Here is a 26,639-nt window from a genome sequence, read left to right on the forward strand (position 1 = left end):
GTCCCTCCCCGCCTCCTCCTCTCCCGTCCGGACCTCACTCTCCAATGTGACCGGGAGCAGCAGCTGTCAGCGGCCGGAGCGGAGGTGAGATGGGGCGGAGGGGCCGGGGCTCCGGGGGAGCAGGACGGAGGGGGGCGGCTGTGCTCCGGGGACACGGAGGGGGTATAACCGGACAGGACCGGGGGTTATATCGGTATACAGTGGTCAGGGCTCCGGTGAGGTGACCGATATATGTACGGGGCGCTGGATGGGGGGTGAAGGGAATGGGGGCAGGTATTATATAGGGTAGTTGGTGGGGGGTGCAGGATATGGGGCAGGTATATAGGGTAGTTGGTGGGGGGTGCAGCATATGGGGCAGGTATATAGGGTTGTTGGTGGGGGGTGCAGGATATGGGGCAGGTATATAGGGTTGTTGGTGGGGGGTGCAGGATATGGGGCAGGTATATAGGGTAGTTGGTGGGGGGGTGCAGGATATGGGGCAGGTATTATATAGGGTAGTTGGTGGGGGGTGCAGGATATGGGGCAGGTATTATATAGGGTAGTTGGTGGGGGGTGCAGGATATGGGGCAGGTATTATATAGGGTAGTTGGTGGGGGGTGCAGGATATGGGGCAGGTATTATATAGGGTAGTTGGTGGGGGGTGCAGGATATGGGGCAGGTATTATATAGGGTAGCTGGTGATGGGGTGCAGGATATGGGGCAGGTATATAGGGTAGTTGGTGGGGGGTGCAGGATATGGGGCAGGTATATAGGGTAGTTGGTGAGGGGGTGCAGGATATGGGGCAGGTATATAGGGTAGTTGGTGGGGGTGCAGGGTATGGGGCAGGTATGATATAGGGTAGTTGGTGGGGGGTGCAGGATATGGGGCAGGTATATAGGGTAGCTGGTGATGGGGTGCAGGATATGGGGCAGGTATATAGGGTAGTTGGTGGGGGGTGCAGGATATGGGGCAGGTATATAGGGTAGTTGGTGGGGGGTGCAGGATATGGGGCAGGTATTAAATAGGGTAGTTGGTGAGGGGTGCAGGATATGGGGCAGGTATATAGGGTAGTTGGTGGGGGGTGCAGGATATGGGGCAGGTATGATATAGGGTAGTTGGTGAGGGGGTGCAGGATATGGGGCAGGTATGATATAGGGTAGTTGGTGAGGGGTGCAGGATATGGGGCAGGTATGATATAGGGTAGTTGGTGAGGGGGTGCAGGATATGGGGCAGGTATCATATAGGGTAGTTGGTGGGGGGTGCAGGATATGGGGCAGGTATCATATAGGGTAGTTGGTGTGGGGTGCAGGATATGGGGCAGGTATGATATAGGGTAGTTGGTGAGGGGTGCAGGATATGGGGCAGGTATGATATAGGGTAGTTGGTGGGGGGTGCAGGATATGGGGCAGGTATTATATAGGGTAGTTGGTGGGGGGTGCAGGATATGGGGCAGGTATATAGGGTAGTTGGTGGGGGGGTGCAGGATATGGGGCAGGTATATAGGGTAGTTGGTGGGGGGTGCAGGATATGGGGCAGGTATATAGGGTAGTTGGTGGGGGGTGCAGGATATGTGGCAGGTATATAGGGTAGTTGGTGGGGGGTGCAGGATATGGGGCAGGTATGATATAGGGTAGTTGGTGATGGGGTGCAGGATATGGGGCAGGTATTATATAGGGTAGTTGGTGAGGGGTGCAGGATATGGGGCAGGTATATAGGGTAGTTGGTGGGGGGTGCAGGATATGGGGCAGGTATATAGGGTAGTTGGTGGGGGGTGCAGGATATGGGGCAGGTATATAGGGTAGTTGGTGGGGGGTGCAGGATATGGGGCAGGTATGATATAGGGTAGTTGGTGAGGGGGTGCAGGATATGGGGCAGGTATGATATAGGGTAGTTGGTGAGGGGTGCAGGATATGGGGCAGGTATGATATAGGGTAGTTGGTGAGGGGGTGCAGGATATGGGGCAGGTATCATATAGGGTAGTTGGTGGGGGGTGCAGGATATGGGGCAGGTATCATATAGGGTAGTTGGTGTGGGGTGCAGGGTATGGGGCAGGTATGATATAGGGTAGTTGGTGAGGGGTGCAGGATATGGGGCAGGTATGATATAGGGTAGTTGGTGGGGGGTGCAGGATATGGGGCAGGTATTATATAGGGTAGTTGGTGGGGGGTTCAGGATATGGGGCAGGTATCATATAGGGTAGTTGGTGTGGGGTGCAGGGTATGGGGCAGGTATGATATAGGGTAGTTGGTGGGGGGTGCAGGATATGGGGCAGGTATATAGGGTAGTTGGTGGGGGGTGCAGGATATGGGGCAGGTATATAGGGTAGTTGGTGGGGGGTGCAGGATATCGGGCAGGTATATAGGGTAGTTGGTGGGGGGTGCAGGATATGGGGCAGGTATATAGGGTAGTTGGTGTTGGGTGCAGGATATGGGGCAGGTATTATATAGGGTAGTTGGTGGGGGGTGCAGAATATGGGGCAGGTATTATATAGGGTAGTTGGTGATGGGGTGCAGGATATGGGGCAGGTATTATATAGGGTAGTTGGTGAGGGGTGCAGTATATCATATGGTGCAGTAATAAGGGGGCTATAGTGGTTGCATTCTTATCATGATGGGGTGCAGGCGGGTCATACATGGTGCTATGGGGTTAGTAATGTATATATAAATGACACATTACACATATATGTAGATATTCCGCACGCCCTGCATACGTGTAGACACCTGCGCCCGTAATTACGCCTTTCCCAAGCCATGCATCATTCATGAGGTTGATGGTGAGTGATAGTGTCAGGGCACTGGTGGCCACCATTCCTGCATGGGGTGTACTACAGATGTAGCTGAGCTCATCTCGTGTGGCAGGCAGAGCTGGTCTGGTGTAGCAGAGCTGTATTAGTGAGAGATAACCGAGCTGGGCTTCTGGCAAGTAGTAAAGCCGAGTTTCCCGTACATTCCTTACATTCCTATAGGTGCAGAATAGCTGAGCTTGTACAATGTAGCAGAGCTGAAATCATATGCAGCACATCTGCCTTTGTCCGAGATAACAGCGTGGAGCGTCCCTCCAGCATAGTAGCTGTGGATGACTTGTTAAACTGTGTGTTGCCAGAGGCAGAAGAGCAGAGCTGATGTGGTGTAGCAGGGGTGTGTTTGTCAACAGAACACAGCTTCTCTCATGTTACACAGCGGAGCCTGTCTGACATAGGAAGGCTGAACATGTCAATGCAGCAGGGATGAGTCTGACACATTCAGCTCTGCTACATCTGGATTGTGGTGTATTCCAAGCACCATCATACCCGGTGTGTCGGGGGTGGAGTAGTATCGGTTCACAGGATGTATAATTATATATTTTTTGCTAATTTTAGGAACCCAAAAATAATTATAATTTATCGAGTAGAACTGAGTAAAAGGATTGTAAGCAGCGGCTCCACCTCTGCTACACGGCACAATCATCTATTATAGGACTGGGTATAGCTATGGCACATTGTCCTGCAGGGCAGCGCCCACATGCGGCAGTCTAGTGATGCTGAAGGTGCTGGAGGTATGTGCAGCATTTGGGAGGGATGTTATTGTTACTGAGGTCAATGATAACATTCCTGCCATTCCTGCCCTGTAATTGTCTCTGTCACACATCTCCTCCTATAGCTACCTGACCCCTCCCTGTGACCCTCATCCTACCATCCCCGCTGGCCTGATATCCCTGTATGTTCTGTCACCTCCCTGGGGCCCCACCCCCCTACTGTCCTGATATCTCTGTATCCTCTGCCCCCTCCCTGTGCTTCCCCCACTGTCCTGATATCTCTGTATCTTCTGTCCCCTCCCTGTGCCCCCTCCGCTGTCCTGATATCTCTGTATGTTCTCCTCCCCCCCCACATGACCCCCTCATCCTACCGTTCCCGCTGTCCTGATATCTCTTTATCTTCTGTCCCCTCCCTGTGACCCCCTGATCGTATCATCGGCTCTGTCCTGATATCTCTTTATCTTCTGTCCCCTCCCTGTGACCCCCTCATCCTACCATCCCTGCTGTCCTGATATCTGTGTATCTTCTGTGTTTGTTCTGTCCCCTCCTTGTGACTCCTCATTCTATAATCGACGCTGTCCTGATATCTCTGTATCCTCTGCCCCCTCCCTGTGCTTCCCCCACTGTCCTGATATCTTTGTATCTTCTGTCCCCTCCCTGTGACCCCCCCCCCACTGTCCTGATATCTCTGTATGTTGTTTGTTCTGTCCCCTCCTTGTGACCCCTCATTCTATTATCGACACTGTCCTGATATCTCTGTATGTTTTGTCCCACCCCCTGCTGTCCTGATATCTCTGTATGTTTTGTCCCACCCCCTGCTGTCCTGATATCTCTGTATGTTTTGTCCCACCCCCTGCTGTCCTGATATCTCTGTATGTTTTGTCCCACCCCCTGCTGTCCTGATATCTCTGTATCTTCTGTGTCCTCCAGGTATTCATGTCCTCACTACTCCTTATCACCTCGTTTATGGGCCCTATTACACTGACAGATTTATCTGACAGATCACTAATGCCAAAGCCAGGAACAGACTATAAACAGAGAACAGGTCATAAAGGAAAGACTGAGATTTCTCCTCTTTTCCAATCCATTCCTGTCTTTGGTCTCAGAAACCTGTCAGATAATCTGTGTGTAATATGGCCGTATCTCATCCTTTATCACTGCTTGCCATGCAGTTGAAGGGACTCTATTGTTCCCTGTTATCAGCCACTTCAGGCGAGGCGCTGGGATTCTTGACTAGGACTGACTTCTCCCCCATGGATTTGTCTCCAGTTATAGCTCAGTCTCTTCAGCTCCCAGGTGTCTCTTACTATTGCTGTCAGTGAATAGAACTATTCTTGTTTCCTTCCCGGCCTGGCCTAGTTTTGCTCATCCAGCCTCTGGGTTTACTACAGTGTCTTAGTTTACAGCAGTAGTATCCGGTTTGTATCACTACACATCACACTGTAACAATCTCAGCTTTCTGTATAGAAGAACACTTCTCATTCACTGACAACAATAGTTCTCATCAATAGGTGTCATGATATGAAATTGTATATGGCCAGGTTACTCATACAGGTTATAGACATACAATAGCTGACAGTCATACTTTTTCCGCCAACAGCAATGTTTCTTAACCCCCTTCTGCATACACACACATGGACCCTCGGCTGAGCATTCTGGTGTCAGAGTGGAGGAGGGTTACCCAATACAAATGCTAGTGGCAGCTTATCTACCCACAAACATAGGAATCATGAAGATATAGGCTGATCCTTCTCTTCCCCACCATCATCTATTTGATGAGAGCTGGAAGCCCCTCATACACAGTAAATGGTCATCTCCAACAATTCCAGATCTGCAATGCCTTCTTGCCCTTACACTGCGTTGGTAGGTAGAGGTATCAGCATATTCAACTTAGGGCCCTGTTACACAGCTCGAAATTTGTTATACATGAGTGCCAGACTGGTAGATCGGCCCTTGTTTACAGAGACTCGGTAATCGTGCATGATGTACAAATGATCGCTGGATTCTTTATACAGCTGTCATCAGCAAATCCCCTATTATACAGCAAGATGTGCAGCTGACAGCTAATATTTTTTGGGGATCAGCGTATAATCACCCTGTGTCTATAATAGGGCTCTTACAATGAGTCAGACTTAGTCAGGGCTTTGCTAGTACTTCCCTTTAACAGGAACAAAAAAAAAAAAGGGACCGCAGTGGGGTCCGAATAGACCCCTGTAATATCACTCCTCATTATTTATTGCATAAGGATGACCTAGAGACATTCTATGGTTCCAGGTGACACACCTCTGCATTTATTGATATACCATGATGCCCGTACCCGGCTATGTGCCCGTACTAGAGAAGAACAGGGTGCCATGGGGTGTGTGCATAATCCTATACATTACCAGCACAGATTATAGATCAATAGTAAGCTAATAATAGTTCTGACATTGACCTTGATAGATGATCCTGTATCCAGCCTGGGTTGATGAAGAATATCAATGAGGATAGATGAGGAATTCCTGGGTCAGGGCATAGCCATGTGGTTAGTGGTCCCTTGTGACTACATAGGGCCCCATGATGACTATATGATGTAAGAACAGTGATCAATAATATAGAGTATCTGTAGTACAAGCTATGTCTGGTATGCTGTGTATTCTGCACTATGTGCCATATTCTCCCAGTTTACACTGAATATTTAGTACATAACTGGAATTACTGGAGGGCCCTGCATTCCCCGTACCAGTATCGGTAATGGCAGCGGACCTCATGGGGGATATACAGATGGAGTTTCCCTATGTTACATTGGTCTGTACTGTTATCAGAATCTAAGACAACCTATAGTTATTCTGTAGCTGCCAAGTCTTTGTGGTACTGCTATGGGTAATAGTGCGTGCCCCACACATGCACTATAGTCTTGGTGTTGAGCACAGTAGAGGTGGCCATGTGTCCCCGGCCTGTATTGTGCAGCTGATCTCCATTCTCAGTGTCTCCCTCCCTGTACCTGCTCAGGTTACACTCTCCTTACAATGGCTGCACAGGTGAATGCTGGGAGCCGTGTGCTTGTTTACAGTGGAGGGGGGCAGGAATGTGCCTCCTGTATACTGGATCCTCTCCCTGGTGTTAGGGGGGCACCGCTGCCAGCCGCAGCCACAGATACTTGGGTGACAGCGCAGAGCTAGAGGGTCAGGATTAGGCCAGGATTAGATTTGTGTTAGTTTTGCTGCTCTGTCAATTCTATAATCTACAATTTCTGGTTTGGGCGTCTGGGGCGGGGGAGGGGGGACATCATACATCATCACATTGCTATTTATCTGTGCAGCCTTATAGGAGAGGATGAGATATTAGAGACATGTAAATACAGTTATTATATAGTGGCGTCTGCAGCAAAGCTTCATGGGTTTATTGGGGACTTTTTTTTGTAATTGACTCTCAGTGTTATGTCCATAGATGGAACACAGTGGCATCAGTGTATAAATGTTATCGATATGGATATGCCCTTTAAATACCTGAAGTCAATAATCCACATACGTCAGCCCTATCTCCATCCATATAGTATCCCACATGCCCCCCAGAACTATACGGACTCAGTCACTGTGCAGTGCCAGGCTTCTATATATACCCATGTATATGCTTCTGTAATGGATGTCATTATTATGGCGGCACTGTGAGGGTGACAGGTGGCTGGTGTTATTATATCACCTTTACAGGTGCTGAGATTTCACCTTTTTTATTGAGGTGCTGTGGCTGTCACGGTTTATGGGGATGTGTCATTGTTATAGGGTGTCTGTCATTGTTGCTGTCACTATTGTAGGGACCCTGTGACATGTAGAAAACATAGCAGGGTGTAGTCTGGTTTACTCACCCTGCCTTTTTTTCCATCTCCTAATGTTGCAAAGTCTGGGGGAGGGAAGAGCATAGCATACATGGAGCATCTCAGGCTGGAAAACACCTTTTCAGGGCAAAAATCTGATATGGGATGAAACCTTTGTCCGGGTGCAAAAGCGCCAACTCAAGGCCCTATAACATGGGCTGATTAAACCAGTCAAACCAGGCCGACATTGCCCTGTCCAATATAGCCAGCAAATAGCAAACACCTATTATATCTCAAAACCAGTGACTGTCAGCTGCACATCTCCCTGCGTAATAGAAGATGTGTTGCTGACAGCTGATTAAAGGAAAGGGCCACATGAACAACCTGGAGATCATTCAGCCAGGGATGGCCGATTACTTGGCAGCTCTGGCTGTGTAATACAGCCCACCCACTATGACCCCATAGCAGGGGCGTAGCTAGGGGTTCAGTCTAGGGGGGGCGAGCAAGTCTGAGTGGGCCCCCAACCGATTAAGTTACCCATAGGGAACCTCAGCAGAAGACACTGCTTTCCATATAATAAAGGAAATATTCTACTACATTACTCATAGATAACAAGGATTGAGAGCAGTGTAAAAGGCTTTCTACTTTTCACATATATGGCCATGTAAAATTTAAAGGGGTTATGCAAGATAAGATCCTTGATCCAGGATCATCCTCATGTCTATACAAACTCCCCATAGTGTAGCCCCCTTTATGCAACCTCTATACAGTATAGACCCCTCTGTAGTGTTGCCCCCCTATGTGCAGTATAGGCCCCTCTGTAGTGTTTTCCCCATATGTGCAGTATAGGCCCCTCTGTAGTGTTGCCCCCCTATGTGCAGTATAGGCCCCTCTGTAGTGTTGCCCCCCTATGTGCAGTATAGGCCCCTCTGTAGTGTTGCCCCCCTATGTGCAGTATAGGTCTCTCTGTAGTATACCACCCCTTTCCCCAGTAGGCCTTCTCTGGGCAGTAAAGAGAAGGCATGTACAGGATGTAGAGGATGCTGGAAAAGCTGGGTGACCTCCATGAAACTAAGTATTAGATGCTGGGAAAGCTGGATGACCTCCATCATACTGAGTATTAGATGCTGGGAAAGCTTGGTGACCTCCATCATACTGAGTATTAGATGCTGGGAAAGATGGGTGACCTCCATCATACTGAGTATAAGATACTGGGAAAGCTGGGTGACCTCCATCATACTGAGTATTAGATACTGGGAAAGCTGGGTGACCTCCATCATACGGAGTATTAGATACTGGGAAAGCTGGGTGACCCCATTATACTGAGTACAAGATGCTGGAAATGACCAACATCATAAGGGATGTAGTAGTGGAGGTATAGTGGATAAGGGGTATAGTAGTGGAGGTGTAGTGGATAAGGGGTGTAGTAGTAGTATAGGTAGATATGAAGGGTTTAGTAGTGAAGGTATAGTGGATAAGGGGTGTAGTAGTGAAGGTATAGTGGATAAGGGGTGTAGTAATAGTATAGGTAGATATGAGGAGTTTAGTAGTGGAGGTATAGTGGATAAGGGGTGTAGTAGTACAGGTATAGAAGAGGGGTGATTGGGGGACACTGAGGGGGACTGGGGTGACACTGAGGTGACTGGGGTGACACTGAGGGGGACTGGAGTTACACTGAGGTGACAATGAGGGGGACTGGGGTGACACTGAGGGGGACTGGGGTGACACTGAGGTGACAATGAGGGGGACTGGGGTGACACTGAGGGGGACTGGGGTGACACTGAGGGGGACTGGGGGAACAGTGAGGTGACTGGGGGACACTGAGGGGATGGGGGGGGCACTGAGGGGGACTGGGGCAGCTGGGGGTGATTGGAGCAGGAGGGCACATACACCTCCTCCTCCTCTCACCTCCACACACACGTTTTCTTCCCGGCCAGACATGGAGCTCCCCGGTCTCTGGAGGAGGCCGCAGGGACTACAGGAGAAGGTGATTGCGTTGCTGCGGGTCCTAGAGCTGTACAGCGGGATCGGGGGTCTGCACTGAACCCCCCGATCCCACTGTACAGCTCCAGGACCCACACGACGTGATCACCTTCTCCTGTAGTCCCTGCGGCCTCCTCCAGAGACCAGGGAGCTCCATATCTGGCCGGAAGGAGAGCGGGACGCTCAGCGGAAGGGGTGGGGGCAGGTCAGCGGCTGCGCCGTTAAGTGGCTGGAGGCCGCCGGCACCGCACCTTCCCTCTGCAGCCTGCCCACCCAACATCTTTCCTCCACTCACCCCTCTCCAGCGTGCCTGTGTAGCGCCCCACACCTCCCCTCTATGGCTTGCCCGTCGGCACGACACCGCAAAACCCCCCCTTCCCGCTTGCCTGCACCGCCCCTCTCAGGACTGCCCACGCGCCTGACAACGCGCAGCCCGAAATTAATAATAAAATCAATATTCATTTCAATCGCCCAACCCTAGTGGGCCCCCAGCCTTGGTGGGCCCGGGAGTGGAGGCTCCTTGCCCCCCCTAATTTCGCTACTGCCCCATAGTCATTCAGCATCAATACAAATTATATCTTCTCGAGAAAATGCTAGTGCCACCTGTCTGCATTTTTTTCTTTCCAATCAACTACTGTCAGAAAGTTATATAAATTTGTAGTTATATTTAAAAAGACTTCCAGTACTTATCAGCTGCTGTATGCCCTGCAGGATGTGGTGTATTCTTTTCTGTCTGACACAGTGCTCTCTGCTGCCACCTCTGTCCATGTCAGGAACTGTCCAGAGCAGGAGAGGTTTTCTATGGGGATTTGCTACTGCTCTGGACAGTTCCTGACATGGACAGAGGTGGCAGCAGAGAGCACTGTGTCAGACTAAAAAGAATACACCACTTCCTGCAGGACATACAGCAGCTGATAAATACTGGAAGACTTGAGATTTTTTAATAGAAGTGAATTACAAATCTGTATAACTTTCTGACACAAGTTGATTTAAAAGATTTTGTTTTGCTGGAGCACGCCTTTAAAGGGGACCTGTCATTACTTTAATGCTGCCTTAACTTTAAGTCATGGGGCCGGTCCCTGGCAGATCCTGCCTGTCCCACCAGCCTTGATTAATAGATCTCTTCCTATTTGGGTATAGGTAGAGATATATCATTCAAGGCCGAAGGGGCCTGATGACTTGTGGTTCAGGCAGTATGATGATAACTTCCCTTTAAAAAGCCTCAAACCATGACAAGGGCTAAACAGGAGGAGACACCCATAGCAATATTAAAGGGAACCTGTCAGAAGCGTTGTTTTCTGCTGGCAGTGTGATATAGGTCATGTAACTATACATGTGCCGGATATGTGTCTGAGTAATATGTTTTTGGATATTACACTTTGTTTGCTCTATGTACATAAAGTACTTGGAGTCATCAGGATAGCTTTGTGTCAAGGAGTCATCTCTGCCCCTGCTGTAAGCACGCCTACTTCACTTCCTCATGTCATCAGACAGGAGGCGTGCTTGCAGCAGGCAGAGAGTCAACATCATAATTTTATTATTAATGGCTGATTAGGAATACATCACTTGTTTTTGCTGTCTTGCTCTTATTCCTGTTTCTGTTGTAAGCCTCTGTACAGCCAATGTCTCTTCTCCTTCCACTTATAGACTCCTGGTCTATAGGACAAGGCATCAGTGCCAGCCAGTCAAGCTGGCAGCTGTAGGCAGATGCCCCTTTGCCTTACTTTCTTATTAGATTCTTGGCCCAGTGTAAGCGCAACTATGTTGTGACATGTGGTGAAATGTGTGGGGCCCTGTCACATGACCTGCATGTCACATTCCTAGGGGACATGGACCGTGTAGAAACAATGTGCGGGCGCACTCAGCTCGGCATTAACCCCTATGGTGCCGCACTCTCCCAGCTGGGCATCGTCTGCAGTATTCCCATCATTTTCGTTCTTCATCAGTGTTTCATCCTCCGCCCTTTGGACACAACACATCAGGATCATGGTGACCATACTGAATGCTGCTCTGTGGCAAAAGAAGGGTTAAAGGAGAAGTCCGGCGACAATTTTATTACAGTATTTTATTGCCCCCCAAAAGTTATACAAATTACTAATATACACTTATTACGGGAAATACACATAAAGTGCTTTTTTTCCATGCACTTACTACTGCATCAAGGCTTCACTTCCTGGATAACATGGTGATGTCACTTCCTGGATAACATCCCTCTGCCATCATCCTCTCCAGCAGCCACAGCCGCACAGCTCTGGGAGTCAGGTCATGACATCACCATGTTATCCAGGAAGTGACATCACCATGTTATCCAGGAAGTGACATCACCATGTTATCCAGGAAGTGACATCACCATGTTATCCAGGAAGTGACATTACCATGTTATCCAGAAAGTGACATCACCATGTTATCCAGGAAGTGACATCACCATGTTATCCAGGAAGTGACATCACCATGTTAGTAAGTAGTAAGTGCAGGGAAAAAAGCACTTTATAGGCATTTCCCATAATAAGTGTATATTGGTGATTTGTATAACTTTTGGGGGCAATACACTACTTTAGTAAAAATTTTCATCGGACTTCTCCTTTAATAGTCCTCTGTCCTATTGAATAGAAAAAAGAAGTCAAAGTGACAGTGTCATACAAGGAACTGGTTGCTCAAGCAATATCTAGGCCCCGGCTATCAAACCACTGTTATAATCTCGTCCTTGTCCTTGTCATAGGTCGCAATAGGGACGGCTGGTACTGACAGCAGCTAATATTATATAATATATAGAAAAAGGGCATGTAGAATGACCAAAGAACAAAAGATGAAATGGGTAAATATACAACCTATACAGTCTGACAGTATAGACAGAAATCGGCGTCCCTATGATAACACTTCATGTCCCATACTCATGAGGACGCTGTAACCAGTCAGATCCAGTTTCTACTTACCTGTGCTAGAAACATGAATGCTACAATCTGATTTCTTGCTGTGAGGCCCAGCAATCAGGGGCTGCCCGAGTGAAGGTCCAGGAAGTATTGTCATGGGCACGCAGCTGCTCATACTTCATGCTTGGATAACTCAGCACAGGAAGAAGATATGAATCTCCTGTTACCTGCCTGAACTATGCTTGATTCCCAGGCGATCGCCATTCATATACAGTCATTGTGATCATAGAGTATTGGCGGCTAAGCAGTTCTTTGGGTGAAGAGGGATTTGTTTGGGATGACTGAACCCAATACTGCAGAGGAGCCTTGTTATCAATGGTCATATTGATTTATGGATCCGGCAGGAGAGGGTTAACTATGCTGGGTGTGGAGAAAGTGCATTGATGGCGATATAGTGGCTGATAAATGGCGCTTAGGGCCTGTCAGAATAATCACATTACACTGAGTGCAGCGATCAATGCAAAAATATCGATGGGCACCACCGAGGAATTACAAGGTGCTAGTCCCCTGGCATACCTGTCCAAAGAGAAAAAGATGGCACGCTATCTAAGGAATCCACACATAGGTACAATAATAGAGAAATGTAAGATTTACTAACACAATCCCTCAACAATAAAGTGAGATGGGCATGATGGGAATTGTAGTTTTGGAACAGCTGGAGGGCCTGAGTTTGACACCTGTGGTATACAGCAAAGAGTTAATTATACACCCATGAAAATCACTGGTTGCATTGTGTTATGGTGCTGGTGTTACACTGTGAGAGATCCATCCCAGATTGCATTATATGCGCTTTTCTAAGTAGCAGGCAGGATCTGTTTACCCCCTAGGGCCGGCTCCAGGGGGCAGCGTGTATAGTAGCCATCCCCCATGTCATGTCATGTTATCACTTATGCATTTTAAATGTTTTCAAATCTGATTGTTTTTGAGGGATTGTGATTATTGATAAAGCTTATATTGTATTCTATAAATGTACTTATGTGTGTATTCCTCATCATAACATGCTGCCATTTCTCTTTGGTACTGCAGTGATCAATTCATAGTGACTACATGGTAAGGAAAGTATTTCACTGTATAGTATATAATACTGCCCCCATATACAAGAATATAACTACTATAATACTGCTCCCTATATACAAGAATATAACTACTATAATACTGCTCCTATATACAAGAATATAACTACTATAATACTGCTCCTATATACAAGAATATAACTACTATAATACTGTTCCCTATATACAGGAATATAACTACTATAATACTGCTCCTATATACAAGAATATAACTACAATAATACTGCCCCCATATACAAGAATATAACTACTATAATACTGCCCCCATATACAAGAATATAACTACTATAATACTGCTCCTATATACAGGAATATAACTACTATAATACTGCCTCCTATATACAGGAATATAACTACTATAATACTGCCCCTATATACAAGAATATAACTACTATAATACTGCTCCTATACACAAGAATATAACTACTATAATACTGCTCCTATATATAGGAATATAACTACTATAATACTGCCTCCTACCTGTGAGGAGGTGTGTTTGTAGCTCTCCTGCATTGCTCTCATGCCTGGAGAAAGCCCAGGGCGGGGCCACCCTGGGTGGGGAAGCTCCCCAAGCGAGGCCCAGGCTCCAAGGCCTACACTGGGAGACAACTCCCATCATTCTAAAGTGGATGAAAATCCACAAGTTTCCAGTATGAAAAGCAGCAGTGAGAATGTAAGCCGCACAAGTACAAAGAAAGAAGACATGATGGAAGTCAGTAAGACTAAAGAGACAACAACAGCAGCAGGAAGCCCTAAGCCAAGCCAGCAAGGTGAACACATGGTGAGACAAGCAGCAGGTGCACAGCCCCCCACTCCTGCACCCAGACAGAAGAGGACATCTCTGGAGAGACAGACCCTGCAGGAGAACATCAGGCAGCAGGTGATGGTCTCCAGGATGGTGGGTCAGGGCAAGACAAGATCTGCAACAAAGCTGGAACCAGGTGACTGCAAACAGCCTAAAAGACCACAGAGGCCGACACCTGAGGAGAAGGAGCCAGAGAGACCAGCAGAGAAGGAGCCAGAGAGAGCACCTGAGCTGCAGATGGCCGAGGAGATCCCAGGTCTGGTAAGGAGAATGGGGGAGCTAAAACACCATAAACAAATGCTGCAAGTACAAATAGACTGTATATACAATCTAAAAACTGTCCACCCTGAGAGTAATACCTTGTATGATGCTAAGCTGCACTCCCTGAGCGTTGAGCTGGCTGAGGTGGTGAGGGAGATGGACTGTGTCCTGGAGAGGATGGGGCCTCTGGCTGAGACTTACCACAACCAGGAACGCTTTGCTGCCCAAGCTCAGACTGTATCATCCCAGTCCAGACCCTCAGACGCTGCGTCTATGTCCCAGCGAGGGCCCCGTGTCATCCTGCAGGCCCCAAGCTTTGTGTTCCAGGAGGGGAAACATCAGCAGAGACAACAGCAGCCACAAACATCTCTGGCTGTCCCTGAGCAACAAACTATCTCTCAGACTGCACATGCACTACAAGTCCCAGCCAACACTACACAGCAGCAGGACAGTGGAGAGTGTGGAGAGTCATCTGTGTGTGAGACTGTGGACAGTAATAATGATCCTGCTGTGTCTGACCCTCAGACAGCAGCACATGGACTACAAGTCCCAGGAGAAGCAACATCGGCACCACAGGTCCCAGCCAACACTGCACAGCAGCAGGACAGTGGACAGTCATCTAGGTGTCATACTGTGGACAGTAGTGGTGGTCATGGTGTACCTGAGGTGTCAGGGGTTGGAGGGGATACGCAGTCTGTGTGGGACATGGAACCATCTGATGATGCCATGGTTGATGGGGTGGTGGAGATAGGAAATAATGTTGCATGTGATTTCCCCCCATTACCCCCACATGTTGAGGCTGCCCCCTCTAGTACAGATCCTCACCCTAAACCCCCTGAGAGTGCCCCCCGTCAGGAACCCCCCAAAAACGCCTGGAGTCGGGGTGCTCCATCATTCACCCCCAGTGCCCATTATACCGGCCAGGCGTTTAAGAGGAGGAACGTGGTGAGGTTCAAACATAAGGGCAACAAGGAAGACCTCCCTGCCAGGAGACTGGTGATCCGGGAGCTCCTGTGCCACCAGATGGGGTTCTCGCCAGCCGACATCCTGGCCGTAATAAACCTTCCAGACAGACAGGGCTATGACGTTAGCTTTAAGCTCATGTCCAGTCTGGATCGGTTTTGGGCGCAGTTTCCCAGGTTTAGGGACACAGAGAGCTGGAATAAGTTCATCCTCATTCCTATTTCTAAGCCTGATACGGCCACTGTAAATATCATCTTCTGGAATGAGTCTGTTCCCCCCCAGGATATAGTGGTATGGCTCAGGAGACACTGTGACCTCATGTCTGACCTCACCAAAGCCCGTGACGATGATGGGATCTGGACTGGAGGGTGGCGGGCACTGGTGAAACTACGGCAGCACAATAACATCACGCTGCATCTCCCCAATTCCTTCTTTATTGGGAGAGAGAAGGGGGTCTGTTTCTACCCCGGTCAGCCCAGGAAATGCTTCAAATGTGGTAAACTGGGTCATGTGGCGAGTGTGTGCACGGTGCTGAGGTGCAACCTGTGTGGGGAGGTCGGCCATGTCAGTTCCATCTGCAAGAACATCCGCTGTAACCTATGTGGTAGGATCGGCCACCCGCACAGGAAATGCCCAGATGCCTGGCACAATATATGTGGAGATCTCCCTGACCAGGACTTGCTGGCGGCGGCAGACGTCTTAGAGGAGGAGGCTTTAATATCAGGGACAATACTCACCAGACAGGAGGTCCAGCAGGGGTCAGATAATGTACATCCAGGTCCATCATCAGAGGGGGTGCAAGTACACACAGACGGGGTGCAGAGACGCACAGAGGGGGTGCAAGTACACACAGAGGGGGTGCAGGGACGCACAGAGGGGGTGCAAGGACACACACAGGCCACCTCAGACCAGCAGCAGACACAGACAGTCTCCTCTAGGTCACCATCTGTATCTGAGGAAATAAAGTGCAATAAAAGGAAGAAAAAAGACCCGTCCTCCCGCAAACCTGAGGAGAGTCCCAGCACAGGCCAGAGGGCCAAGAAACAGGTCACTAGCGGTGATGGAGTCATGGTCTTATCCAATAGATATGATGTCCTCTCAGAATCAGATGGTGACTACGAGAAAGAGCTAGAAAGGATTGATAAAGAGTGTGAAGAGGACACAGGGCTCCCCCGCACAAAAAAGAAAAACCCCTCTATAGAGACTCCGACACAGTCAGACATGGAGACTGGGGGTAGAGACAGCGACTCTGACATGTGATGATGGCAGTCACTTATATGGTCTTCTTCTATTGTCTTCTTATGGCTGGGTTCTCATTAAACATCGTCTCCAGTAATGCCAACAGCATAAAAGTAAGAAGGACGAGACATGCAGTATACGACCATCTGAGACACCTGAATGCTGATGTCATCTTCTTACAGGAGACACGTCTGACGTCATCTGGACTGTTGTCTGAGGCCCAGAGAGATTGGACATCTGGTCCGTCCCTTTGGTCGTTGGCTGTAGAGCCTTATGCTGGAGTAGCCATACTGTTTACTACAACTGACGTGACTGTACATAGGATGACTGAGGTTGTTATGGGGAGGTGTCTGGTCCTTGAGGTCACTGTCCATAGCAGACGGCTCAGGCTTATTAACATCTATGGCCCACAGACAGTGACTGAAAGGATCCATGTCCTTAATGAGGTGAAGCCATACCTCTTTACCTCTATTCCCGTTGTACTAGCTGGAGACTTTAACGTTGCCCGGTCAGCAGGTGACAGGTCCTCCGGCAGAGCTGTGGTCAGGGACTCTACAGTCCTTAATAACATGATTTTGCAGGCTGGTCTGAGTGACGTCTTTACACAGGGTGGGAGGAGGCCGAAATTCACATACTGCTGTGGTGACAGGAGGAGTAGAATAGATCTGGCGTTTGTGAATCCCACAGAAACTGTTAGCGGGATAAATGAGAAAGCCGTCCCATACTCCGACCACCTGGCCTTGTGTTTCTGCCTGGGGGTTGCCAAACGTCCAGATCTTGGTAGGGGATTATGGAAACTTAATTCCAGCCTCCTGGATGACGTTTATGTCCAGCGTTGTGTTCACTCCCTCCTCCAGAACCAACTTGAGAGAGTGGATTTTTATGACAACATGGCTGACTGGTGGGAGGATGTCAGGGAGGAGATCCGCTCCCTCTTGAAGAAACTGTCTATTAGGAGAGGGAAGAGTAAGTATGGCCAGTATCTAAGACTGCGCAAAGAATTGGAGTCACTCTATTCGGTGGGTGGGGGTGACCAACAAAGGATTGACCGGCTGAAATCCGAGATGAGCCAGTATCAGTACAGTAGGTATACCTCCCTGGTGGTTGAACGGGATTATGGGTCCTTAGGGTCTCCTGATCCCTATGAGAATTGCCGGGAGCGTGTGGCAAAGAAATTAATCTCTGGTCTCACTGACTCCCAGGGTGTTTTGCAGGAATCTCGGGAGGGTATCCTGGGGGTCGTGAGATCTTACTATACTGACTTGTTTCGGAGGAAGGCTTTGGATAAGGAAAAAGTGACCCAATTCTTGGAGGCAACTCCAGTGCCTGATACTAATGATTTGGACTTTTCTCCTTTGACAGCAGAATTATCGGTGGAGGAGGTCAAAGAGGCCATTGATAAGTTACATCTGAAGAAGGCACCAGGTCCAGATGGTATTACAGCAGAATTTTATAAGAAATTCAGAGACCTCTTGGCTCCAATCCTCGTGGATGTATATAGGAATTGTCTAGAAAATCACCTGATGCCTCCATCCATGAGGGTCTCATCGCTAATTCTGCTGTCTAAAGGTAAAGACCCTAGCGACATCAAGAACTGGAGGCCAATTGCCCTCTTGAATGTCGACAGGAAAATTCTGGCAAAAATTCTGTTCTCTAGATTAGTTTGTTTGTCCCCGGCACTGTTGGCAGGCTGTCAGTATGGCACGGTAAAAGGGCGGAACATCTCTGGAGCGGTGCTCTCCATCAGGGAGATGTTTGAGAGATGTAAAGCCCTTGGGTGTGGGAGATATGTTGTAGGTCTTGACCAGGCTAAAGCCTTTGACAGAGTAGATCATGCGTATCTATGGGCCACTTTATCAAAGTACGGTATTCCGGGACAATTCATAGATTGGCTGAGAACTTTGTACTGTGAGGCTGAGAGCTTTCCTCTGATCAATGGTTGGCAGGGTGGCACGTTCAGGGTTGAGGCAGGGGTGCGACAAGGTTGCCCACTGAGTCCACTGCTGTATGTGTTTGCTATCGATCCATTCCTGAGATCACTGCAGCGGTGTGGTTTTCAGGGGGTACCAGTCCCCCATTGCTTGCCCCTGGATGTTGTTGCCTACGCGGATGATGTGACTGTAGTGATATCTGAGCCTCGTGAGGTGGAGATGTTGTCTGCAGCCATCAGAAGCTACTCGGAGGCCTCAGGGTCTCTGGTCAACCTTGAGAAGAGTCAAGCTTTCTGGACATTGAATACAAACCCAGATTTTGATCTGCCGCAGTTTGCCAAGGCCTCCACCCATATTAAGATCCTTGGGGTTAAATTCGGGAGGGATGATAATTCCAGGTTAAATTGGGAAGAGAAGTTGGATGCCGGAAATGTAAAGGTTCAGCGGTGGAAGAACTGGAGGCTGACCTATAGAGAGCGGATCTCAATGTTGAAGACTTACCTGGTCCCCGTCTTCTTGTATGTCTCTGTCGTCTTTCCTTTGCCAGAATCTTTCTCGGCTAGGCTCTTTAGCCTGTTCTTCCAGCTCTTATGGGGGAACAGGTTGAATCCAGTAAAAAGAGGGATAACTTACCTGCAGAGGAGAGAGGGTGGGCTAGATATGTTAAATCCAAGGGTGTTCTTTGACTCCATGTTTCTTAAAGTTAATTTTGGTTGCCTGGACTCAAACAACAGTCCTCTGTGGGTAAATAGTATCAGGGACTGGATATTGCCTTTTGCAGAATCTTGGATGCGAGGCGGCAGTCTCAAGAGGGGGAGATTGACTCCTGGACACCTTCCCCAGTATCTGGAGTACGGTATACGATGTCTCAAGAAATGGAGTATTGATAAGTGTTTCATTGAGAGTAAAACCAGGAGAGATCTATACTCCAGAGTGTGCAAGACTTTCTACAACATACAACCTGCACTTAGGGACTGTCCATCCACAACCCTGCAGGATAGTCTGCGGCTTCTCAATGGTCCGCGGCTCCCCCCTAAGTTCTGGGATATCGCCTGGCTTTCATTACAGGGGAAGCTCTTTGTTAGGGGAAACCTGAAGTTCCTCAGTGTGTCAGATCGCATGTGTCCCTTAGGTTGTCAGCAGGAGGAGACTATGGATCACTTCATCTCAGAGTGTTGGGGTGGACGGAAAATCTGGTGTGACGTATCCACCAAGCTACAGATCTCAACATTACAGTCCCTGAAATACCCGGAAATCATCTATGGGGTCACATCTAATGGGTATAATATCAACCGGGGGACCCTGTATCTGATCATCTCTGTGACCAAGTACTATCACTGGCACACAAGAACAAGAGTCTCCATACATAGTGAGCCATTCAATCACAGCAAAGCCATAACCCTCATCATGTCAGAGCTCAGGTGGATCCAGGCACTAGAGGTCAGGAAAAAAGGGGAGAACATCAGATTATGGAGAAACGTCCATCTGGACTAATGTATTGTATTGTATTGTATTGTATATAGTATATTGTCATGGAGGCTATTATTTATTTATTTACTTCTTTTTCTTTTCCCCTTTAGTTAAAATGGGCTTAAGTTACAATTAGTATAAATTTATTTTCCTTTGCACAAGTATAAGTTATACTGTAAGATCATTTATTTATTTATTCTGATGGAAAAGTATTTCTGTATTTCTGTTTGTTTTATACCAATAAAAATTGCCTCCTATATACAGGAATATAACTACTATAATACTGCCCCTATATACAAGAATATAACTACTATAATACTGCTCCTATACACAAGAATATAACTACTATAATACTGCTCCTATATATAGGAATATAACTACTATAATACTGCCCCCTATATACAGGGATATAACTACTATAATACTGCTCCTATATACAAGAATATAACTATTATAATACTGCTCCTATATACAAGAATATAATTACTATAATACTGCTCCTATATACAGGGATATAACTACTATAATACTGCTTCCTATATACAGGAATATAACTACTATAATACTTCCTCCTATATACAGGAATATAACTACTATAATACTGCTCCTATATACAAGAATATAACTACTATAATACTGCCCCCTATATACAAGAATATAACTACTATAATACTGCTCCTATATACAAGAACATAACTACTATAATACTGCTCCTATATACAGGAATATAACTACCATAATACTGCTCCTATATACAAGAATATAACTACTATAATACTGCTCCTATATACAAGAATATAACTACTATAATACTGCTCCTATATACAGGAATATAACTACTATAATACTGCTCCTATATACAGGAATATAACTACTATAATACTGCCTCCTATATACAAGAATATAACTACTATAATACTGCTCCTATATACAAGAATATAACTACTATAATACTGCTCCTATATACAAGAATATAACTATTATAATACTGCTCCTATATACAAGAATATAATTACTATAATACTGCTCCTATATACAGGGATATAACTACTATAATACTGCTTCCTATATACAGGAATATAACTACTATAATACTTCCTCCTATATACAGGAATATAACTACTATAATACTGCTCCTATATACAAGAATATAACTACTATAATACTGCCCCCTATATACAAGAATATAACTACTATAATACTGCTCCTATATACAAGAACATAACTACTATAATACTGCTCCTATATACAGGAATATAACTACCATAATACTGCTCCTATATACAAGAATATAACTACTATAATACTGCTCCTATATACAAGAATATAACTACTATAATACTGCTCCTATATACAGGAATATAACTACTATAATACTGCTCCTATATACAGGAATATAACTACTATAATACTGCCTCCTATATACAAGAATATAACTACTATAATACTGCTCCTATATACAAGAATATAACTACTATAATACTGCTCCATATTCAGGGACAAAACTATTATAATACTGCTCCTATATACAAGAATATAACTACTATAATACTGCCTCCTATATACAAGAATATAACTACTATAATACGGCTGTAGCCACTGGACGCCCCTGCTTTCACTTCCCCTCCCCACGCTTGTCTATCTAGACGAAAATAAACGGACTTATACCGCAGCGGTTCTGGTGAGTGCAAGCTTCTTTGTCTCTTACACTGGATAACTACTATAATACTGCTCCTATATACAGGAATATAACTACTATAATACTGCCCCTATATACAAGAATATAACTACTATAATACTGCTCCCTATATACAAGGATATAACTACTATAATACTGCTCCTATATACAGGAATATAACTACTATAATACTGCTCCTATATACAAGAATATAACTACTATTATACAGCTCCTATATACAAGAATATAACTACTATAATACTGCTCCCTATATACAGGAATATAACTACCATAATGTGAAATGGAGAGCTGCACCTCACACCTATGGCTGATACTAAAGCCGCTAAGCTACTTTAAAAACAAACACCAGGAATTTGGTATACAATTTGATCAAACCATACTGCCCCGTGTACCCCGTGCAGGTATCCTGGTTCACACGGGTCCCTACGCTAACTCTGTACTGTGTCAGTCAGTGACTGCCTCCCCCGGAAGGCGTGCACATGCTGGGAAGTGAGGCCATGGAATGGCCCTGCAACCCCACTGTCACAGGACCAAACCCAAAATGCCCCACACAGACCCTGCCGGCACCGCCAGCGGAGAAGGCTGCCCCCAAATAACACAAGTATGAATATGGTAGTACAATAACCACTAAAATACTGGTCCGTATGTACAAGAATATAACTATAATACCGATAGACTGATATATTGGGGCATCCCTCTCTATCTGGCACTGTTTCTGATGGGTATGGTGGAGATTCCCTACACTAGTTAGCGGTGTTTGTGATGTGACAGTCGTGTAGTTATTGTTATATCATGTATTCCTCCAGGACAGGACAGATTACTTCTCTCCTCACAGGTGTCATGTAAGAGATGAGTCAGTGTAGCAGTGGTATAACCTGACCCGTTGATGCATTATTACTGGGGTTACTGGTGTGTTACTGGACTGACTGGTGCCGGCTTTATTCATTCATTACAAAAATAGAAAGTCTGAACTTATCGGTGATAATTGGTGATCTGAATTCTTCACCTATATAGGAATAGTTCTTGTTAGAGTCGTGGAACATCCCTGTTGGGCCAAGGTCCTCCAGCTGATGTTGGGTGTATATAGCCATGGTCCTATATGAATGCAGAAGATAGTACCATGTTACTGTGATGGTGGACGGACCTGTCAATGGGCAACATCAGACAAGATCTTACTTGACCATCTTAGAGAGACGCCCTCGTGCCACTTCCTATTTTCAATATAAGTTTTATTGCCCTCTCCTATAGAAGGTGGGCTTGTTGTTAGACAGTGCTCCCTCCCTAACAACCATCTTAGCAGGAGAGGAGGAAGGGGCACGGGTGCCGGTACATTCTGAAGATAGGATTTCAGAGGGGTATTACCTGGCGCCCCTCTCTCTGTATTACTCTATGTGTGTGGCACAGACATAAGTATTAGTAACAGCTCTGCCAGGAAGTGGTGACGCTCTGTATGGTAATAAAGCAATATTCTGCTTCCTCTGCAGCATCAAGATGGGGGAGACGCAGATCTACAGCCAGCGCTTACATGGAATCACCGTAAGTGACAACCCAATGCATAGATAGTCGCTGCTACAGTATGGGAAAGAAGGGAAAGGTAACCTAGTCTGAAGAGCTGAATCTCCAATAAGGAGAAGACTTCGTCAGCAGGGCTGACACTCTAATATCTGGGAGCAGCAGGTCCCATGTAGCATTAAAGCGGACTATAGACAATAACCACAGATCAGTAAATGCAGGGATGCGATACCAAAAGGGGGCGCCATTTCCATTGCCCTTCAGGATGTATATATATATATGGTCCACAATATATATAAGTTGCTCGATTGGGATTCCATCATCTTTACGTATTCGGGAGGTAGTGAGCTGCTTCCCTGAGGAGCTTACTCTCTGATATAGAAAAAGTGGTAGATGTTAAAGGTTATACAGCACTACAAGAACACGGCCACTTTCTTTCAGAGACAACACAACTCTTGTCTCCAGTTCAGGTGCGGTTTGCAATTAAGCTCCATTCACTTTAATGGAATTGAGCAGCAAAACCCCGCCCAAGCTGGAGATAAGAGTGGGGCTGTCTCTGGAAGAAAGTGGCCATGTTTTTGTAGCGCTGGATAACCCCTTTAAATAGCTCTGACCGAGTGGCGTAGCTACCATAGAGGCAGGTTAGGCAGTTGCTATAAGGCCCATGCAGGAGAGGGGGCCGGGGGAGAAGGTAAGAGCGTGTGTCCTTCTGCTTAGCCTCTCATGGCACAGGCAGTAAAGCAGATATCTCCCTGTCTTCTGAACATTGTGTCACACTGCAGTACCTAAGGGGTTAAGCAGAAGGTAGTCTGCTCCTGCAACTATGCATTTAACCTTAAGGGCTTCTATACAAGATATTGCTTCCCCACAAAGCTGACACTCTAATATTATTGCTGTGGTAGGAAAAGCGCAGGATCACGGATGAGGTGGACAGGATAAAGGGGGACCTGGAAATGCAAAAACTGAAGTTACAGCAACTGAAGGTAAGAGGGCTGCTGTGTGAAACTCTATTACACCTCCTGTCACCAGGCCTCTTAGTACTTGCCCGACTAAATGCCATTCAAGGCCACCTATACCAGCCACCAGCCGCATATACCATACCTAGAGAGCCACCAACCCTTTATAAATGTGGGGGATCTGTATACATCTCAGCACATAGATGGATAAGATGTATGTAAATAAAAGCATTAGACTGCCCTTAGCTATATACAGAGATGGGGGCCCTTTAAGTCCCTCTAAGGGTGGCTAAACCATGAAGAAGTTCTAGTTATCTGTAACACAAATCCTAATGCAGTTTATCTCTTCCCTTGTCCTTGCTCAGAGGAAGTCTCTGCGGGATCGATGGCTGATGGACGGCCTGGGTTCTCCAGGTGCAGAAATAGAAAATCCTCTAAATGAGACAGAAGAAAAAATAAAGAGGCTGGAACATGAGCTGGAAAGGTGAGTCAACAACGGCATCCATAGAAACTGACTATAGAGTAAACTCGCGTGACTGCCGGCAAGTGACCGTGTCCTGTTCTTATTCCAGCCTCCAGTTACAGCTGCTTTACTTGGAAAACCCAGAATTGAAAATTGAACACTTAAAGAAACTTCAGGTATTTCCAAAGAATTCTGTGCACTATTCTAATTTGTGTGTTTTTTGATAAAAGTGACATCCGAGAGATGATGTAATATGGTTTCATTCTGATATCATTTCAGGGCTCTGACTCGCACAGACAACTTGTAAATGGTGACCCAGGCCAACAGATCTCTGACCAAAAAGACATGATCCCTAAAAAGAGGGAAAACCAAAAAGAACACAAAGTCATACAAGAAGAAGACATACAGCCCAATGGGGAAGACGAAAAACAGGCAGAAGTTACTGACCCATCACAAAAAAATCCTGCACCAAGTAAGGAGGTCATGGTAGGACATCCTATACCAGCTCCTCGAGGCAAAAAAGTGGAAAAGATTCAAGACCAAAAATCTCCAGATCACAAGCTTGATGGTGTGGACCAAAGAAATGAAGAAGAACTTGATGAGAAGATACATGATAAGGAAATTAAGAACTTAAATCATGAACCTCAGGATGACAGGTCTGAGAACCCGAGTCTAAGTGAGGAGCTAAAAGATGAAAACCATGACCAGGACCATGGGCATACAGACCAAGATCTATCAAACCAAAATTCTGAATGTCTGGACAAGAGACTGGAGGTTGAGGAGGAAAACATGGGAAATATCAGTAAGGGACTAGAACATATAGATCTTAGTTTCGATGTGGAAGGTCCTAAGTTGGGTGTCTCACAACTAAGTCAATCAAATGAAGACATAAGGAATGATTTGGACAATCAGTATAACGTGATCAAGGTAACTCTGATTGAGGAAAGTGACCAACATGAGAGTGATATGCAACCAGCTTTAGTTGTAGAGAGATATGAGGACCAAGGAGAACTGCTGGTGAGGGTCAACAATAGCCAAGATCTAGAAGCGAGACAAAGGCCAGTGTTAGTATCAGTGATCCAAGACCACAATGAAGAGATTATACCACCGAGTGGAAATCAAGGCCAGCATGGAGACTCTGCCATCCCGAGATGCCAAGAGGAACCACTTGACCCTGTGCCTGTATTGATAAGTCATAACAATGACCAAGATATGAAGTCAACCTTATTTCCTGAACACCAAAGCCTAGAACTGCTGTCATCTGACCAGGAACAGAGTCCAAAACTGCCATGTAAAGACCTAGATGCTAACACTTCACTGCCATGTGAGGCCTTAGCTAGTCAAGTTCAGATATCCCAAGTGGTAATCATATCCACCCCGGCACACGCGTCATCTAAAGAACCTACCCAGGACTCTTCTGGCTCGCAACAGAGTCCATCAACCAACCGCCGAAACCAGCCTGCTACAACGGAAGCAGGCGCACCGGCAGAAAGCCAGCCACTGTTGCACAAACCAGCAGAGACTGATGCCCAGTCAGGCCCCCATGGGACCAACACAGCTGAGACACGTGATAAAAACCCAACTGGGAAAAAGAAGAGTTGTCACTGCTGTGTGGTCATGTGAGAATTGAGATTCTCACAAAAAGAAAATCAAGAGTTCCGAAGTGCAACAATCATCTCTGTGGTTTGAAATGAGAATTTGTGTAATGTAGGTCAGGAGAGAAGACGACAGTTGTAGTAAATTCTCGCCAATAGCATCATAGGGCTATGACTACCCACTTACAAATGAAAAATATATCTAGTATATCAGTGTACTCGTCACCAGCACACAGTAATGCAGCCATTTTGTAGGCTTGGACCATCACTCCTGGGATGGGGAGAGGGAAGGGCTCATGAATACCGATACAAACCACAAAATGGCTGCTGCCTTCACTGTGCCCAGGCAACGTTTGCACTTTATATTGAGATTTTTTTTTTAAATACACAAAAGTAGATAATGAAAAGGAAATATGTTAATAATTGTATGAATTTATTATGAATAAAACAGAACCTGTATTTTTCATTCAGAA

At 46.5% G+C, this 26,639-nt stretch overlaps 1 protein-coding gene across 1 annotated transcript; it reads left to right on the forward strand.

Moving 5' to 3' along the window:
• On the forward strand, positions 1-26,639 carry PALM3 (paralemmin 3). Its single transcript, XM_069978757.1, has 6 exons — positions 1-84; positions 23,125-23,176; positions 24,055-24,135; positions 24,474-24,592; positions 24,681-24,747; positions 24,851-26,639. The coding sequence occupies exons 2-6, from the start codon at positions 23,132-23,134 to the stop codon at positions 26,192-26,194; spliced, it is 1,656 nt and encodes a 551-aa protein (XP_069834858.1). The 5' UTR covers positions 1-84; positions 23,125-23,131; the 3' UTR covers positions 26,195-26,639.

The sequence above is a fragment of the Dendropsophus ebraccatus genome, chromosome 1 (assembly GCF_027789765.1).
Source record: "Dendropsophus ebraccatus isolate aDenEbr1 chromosome 1, aDenEbr1.pat, whole genome shotgun sequence".
In the NCBI taxonomy this organism is placed as follows: domain Eukaryota; kingdom Metazoa; phylum Chordata; class Amphibia; order Anura; family Hylidae; genus Dendropsophus; species Dendropsophus ebraccatus.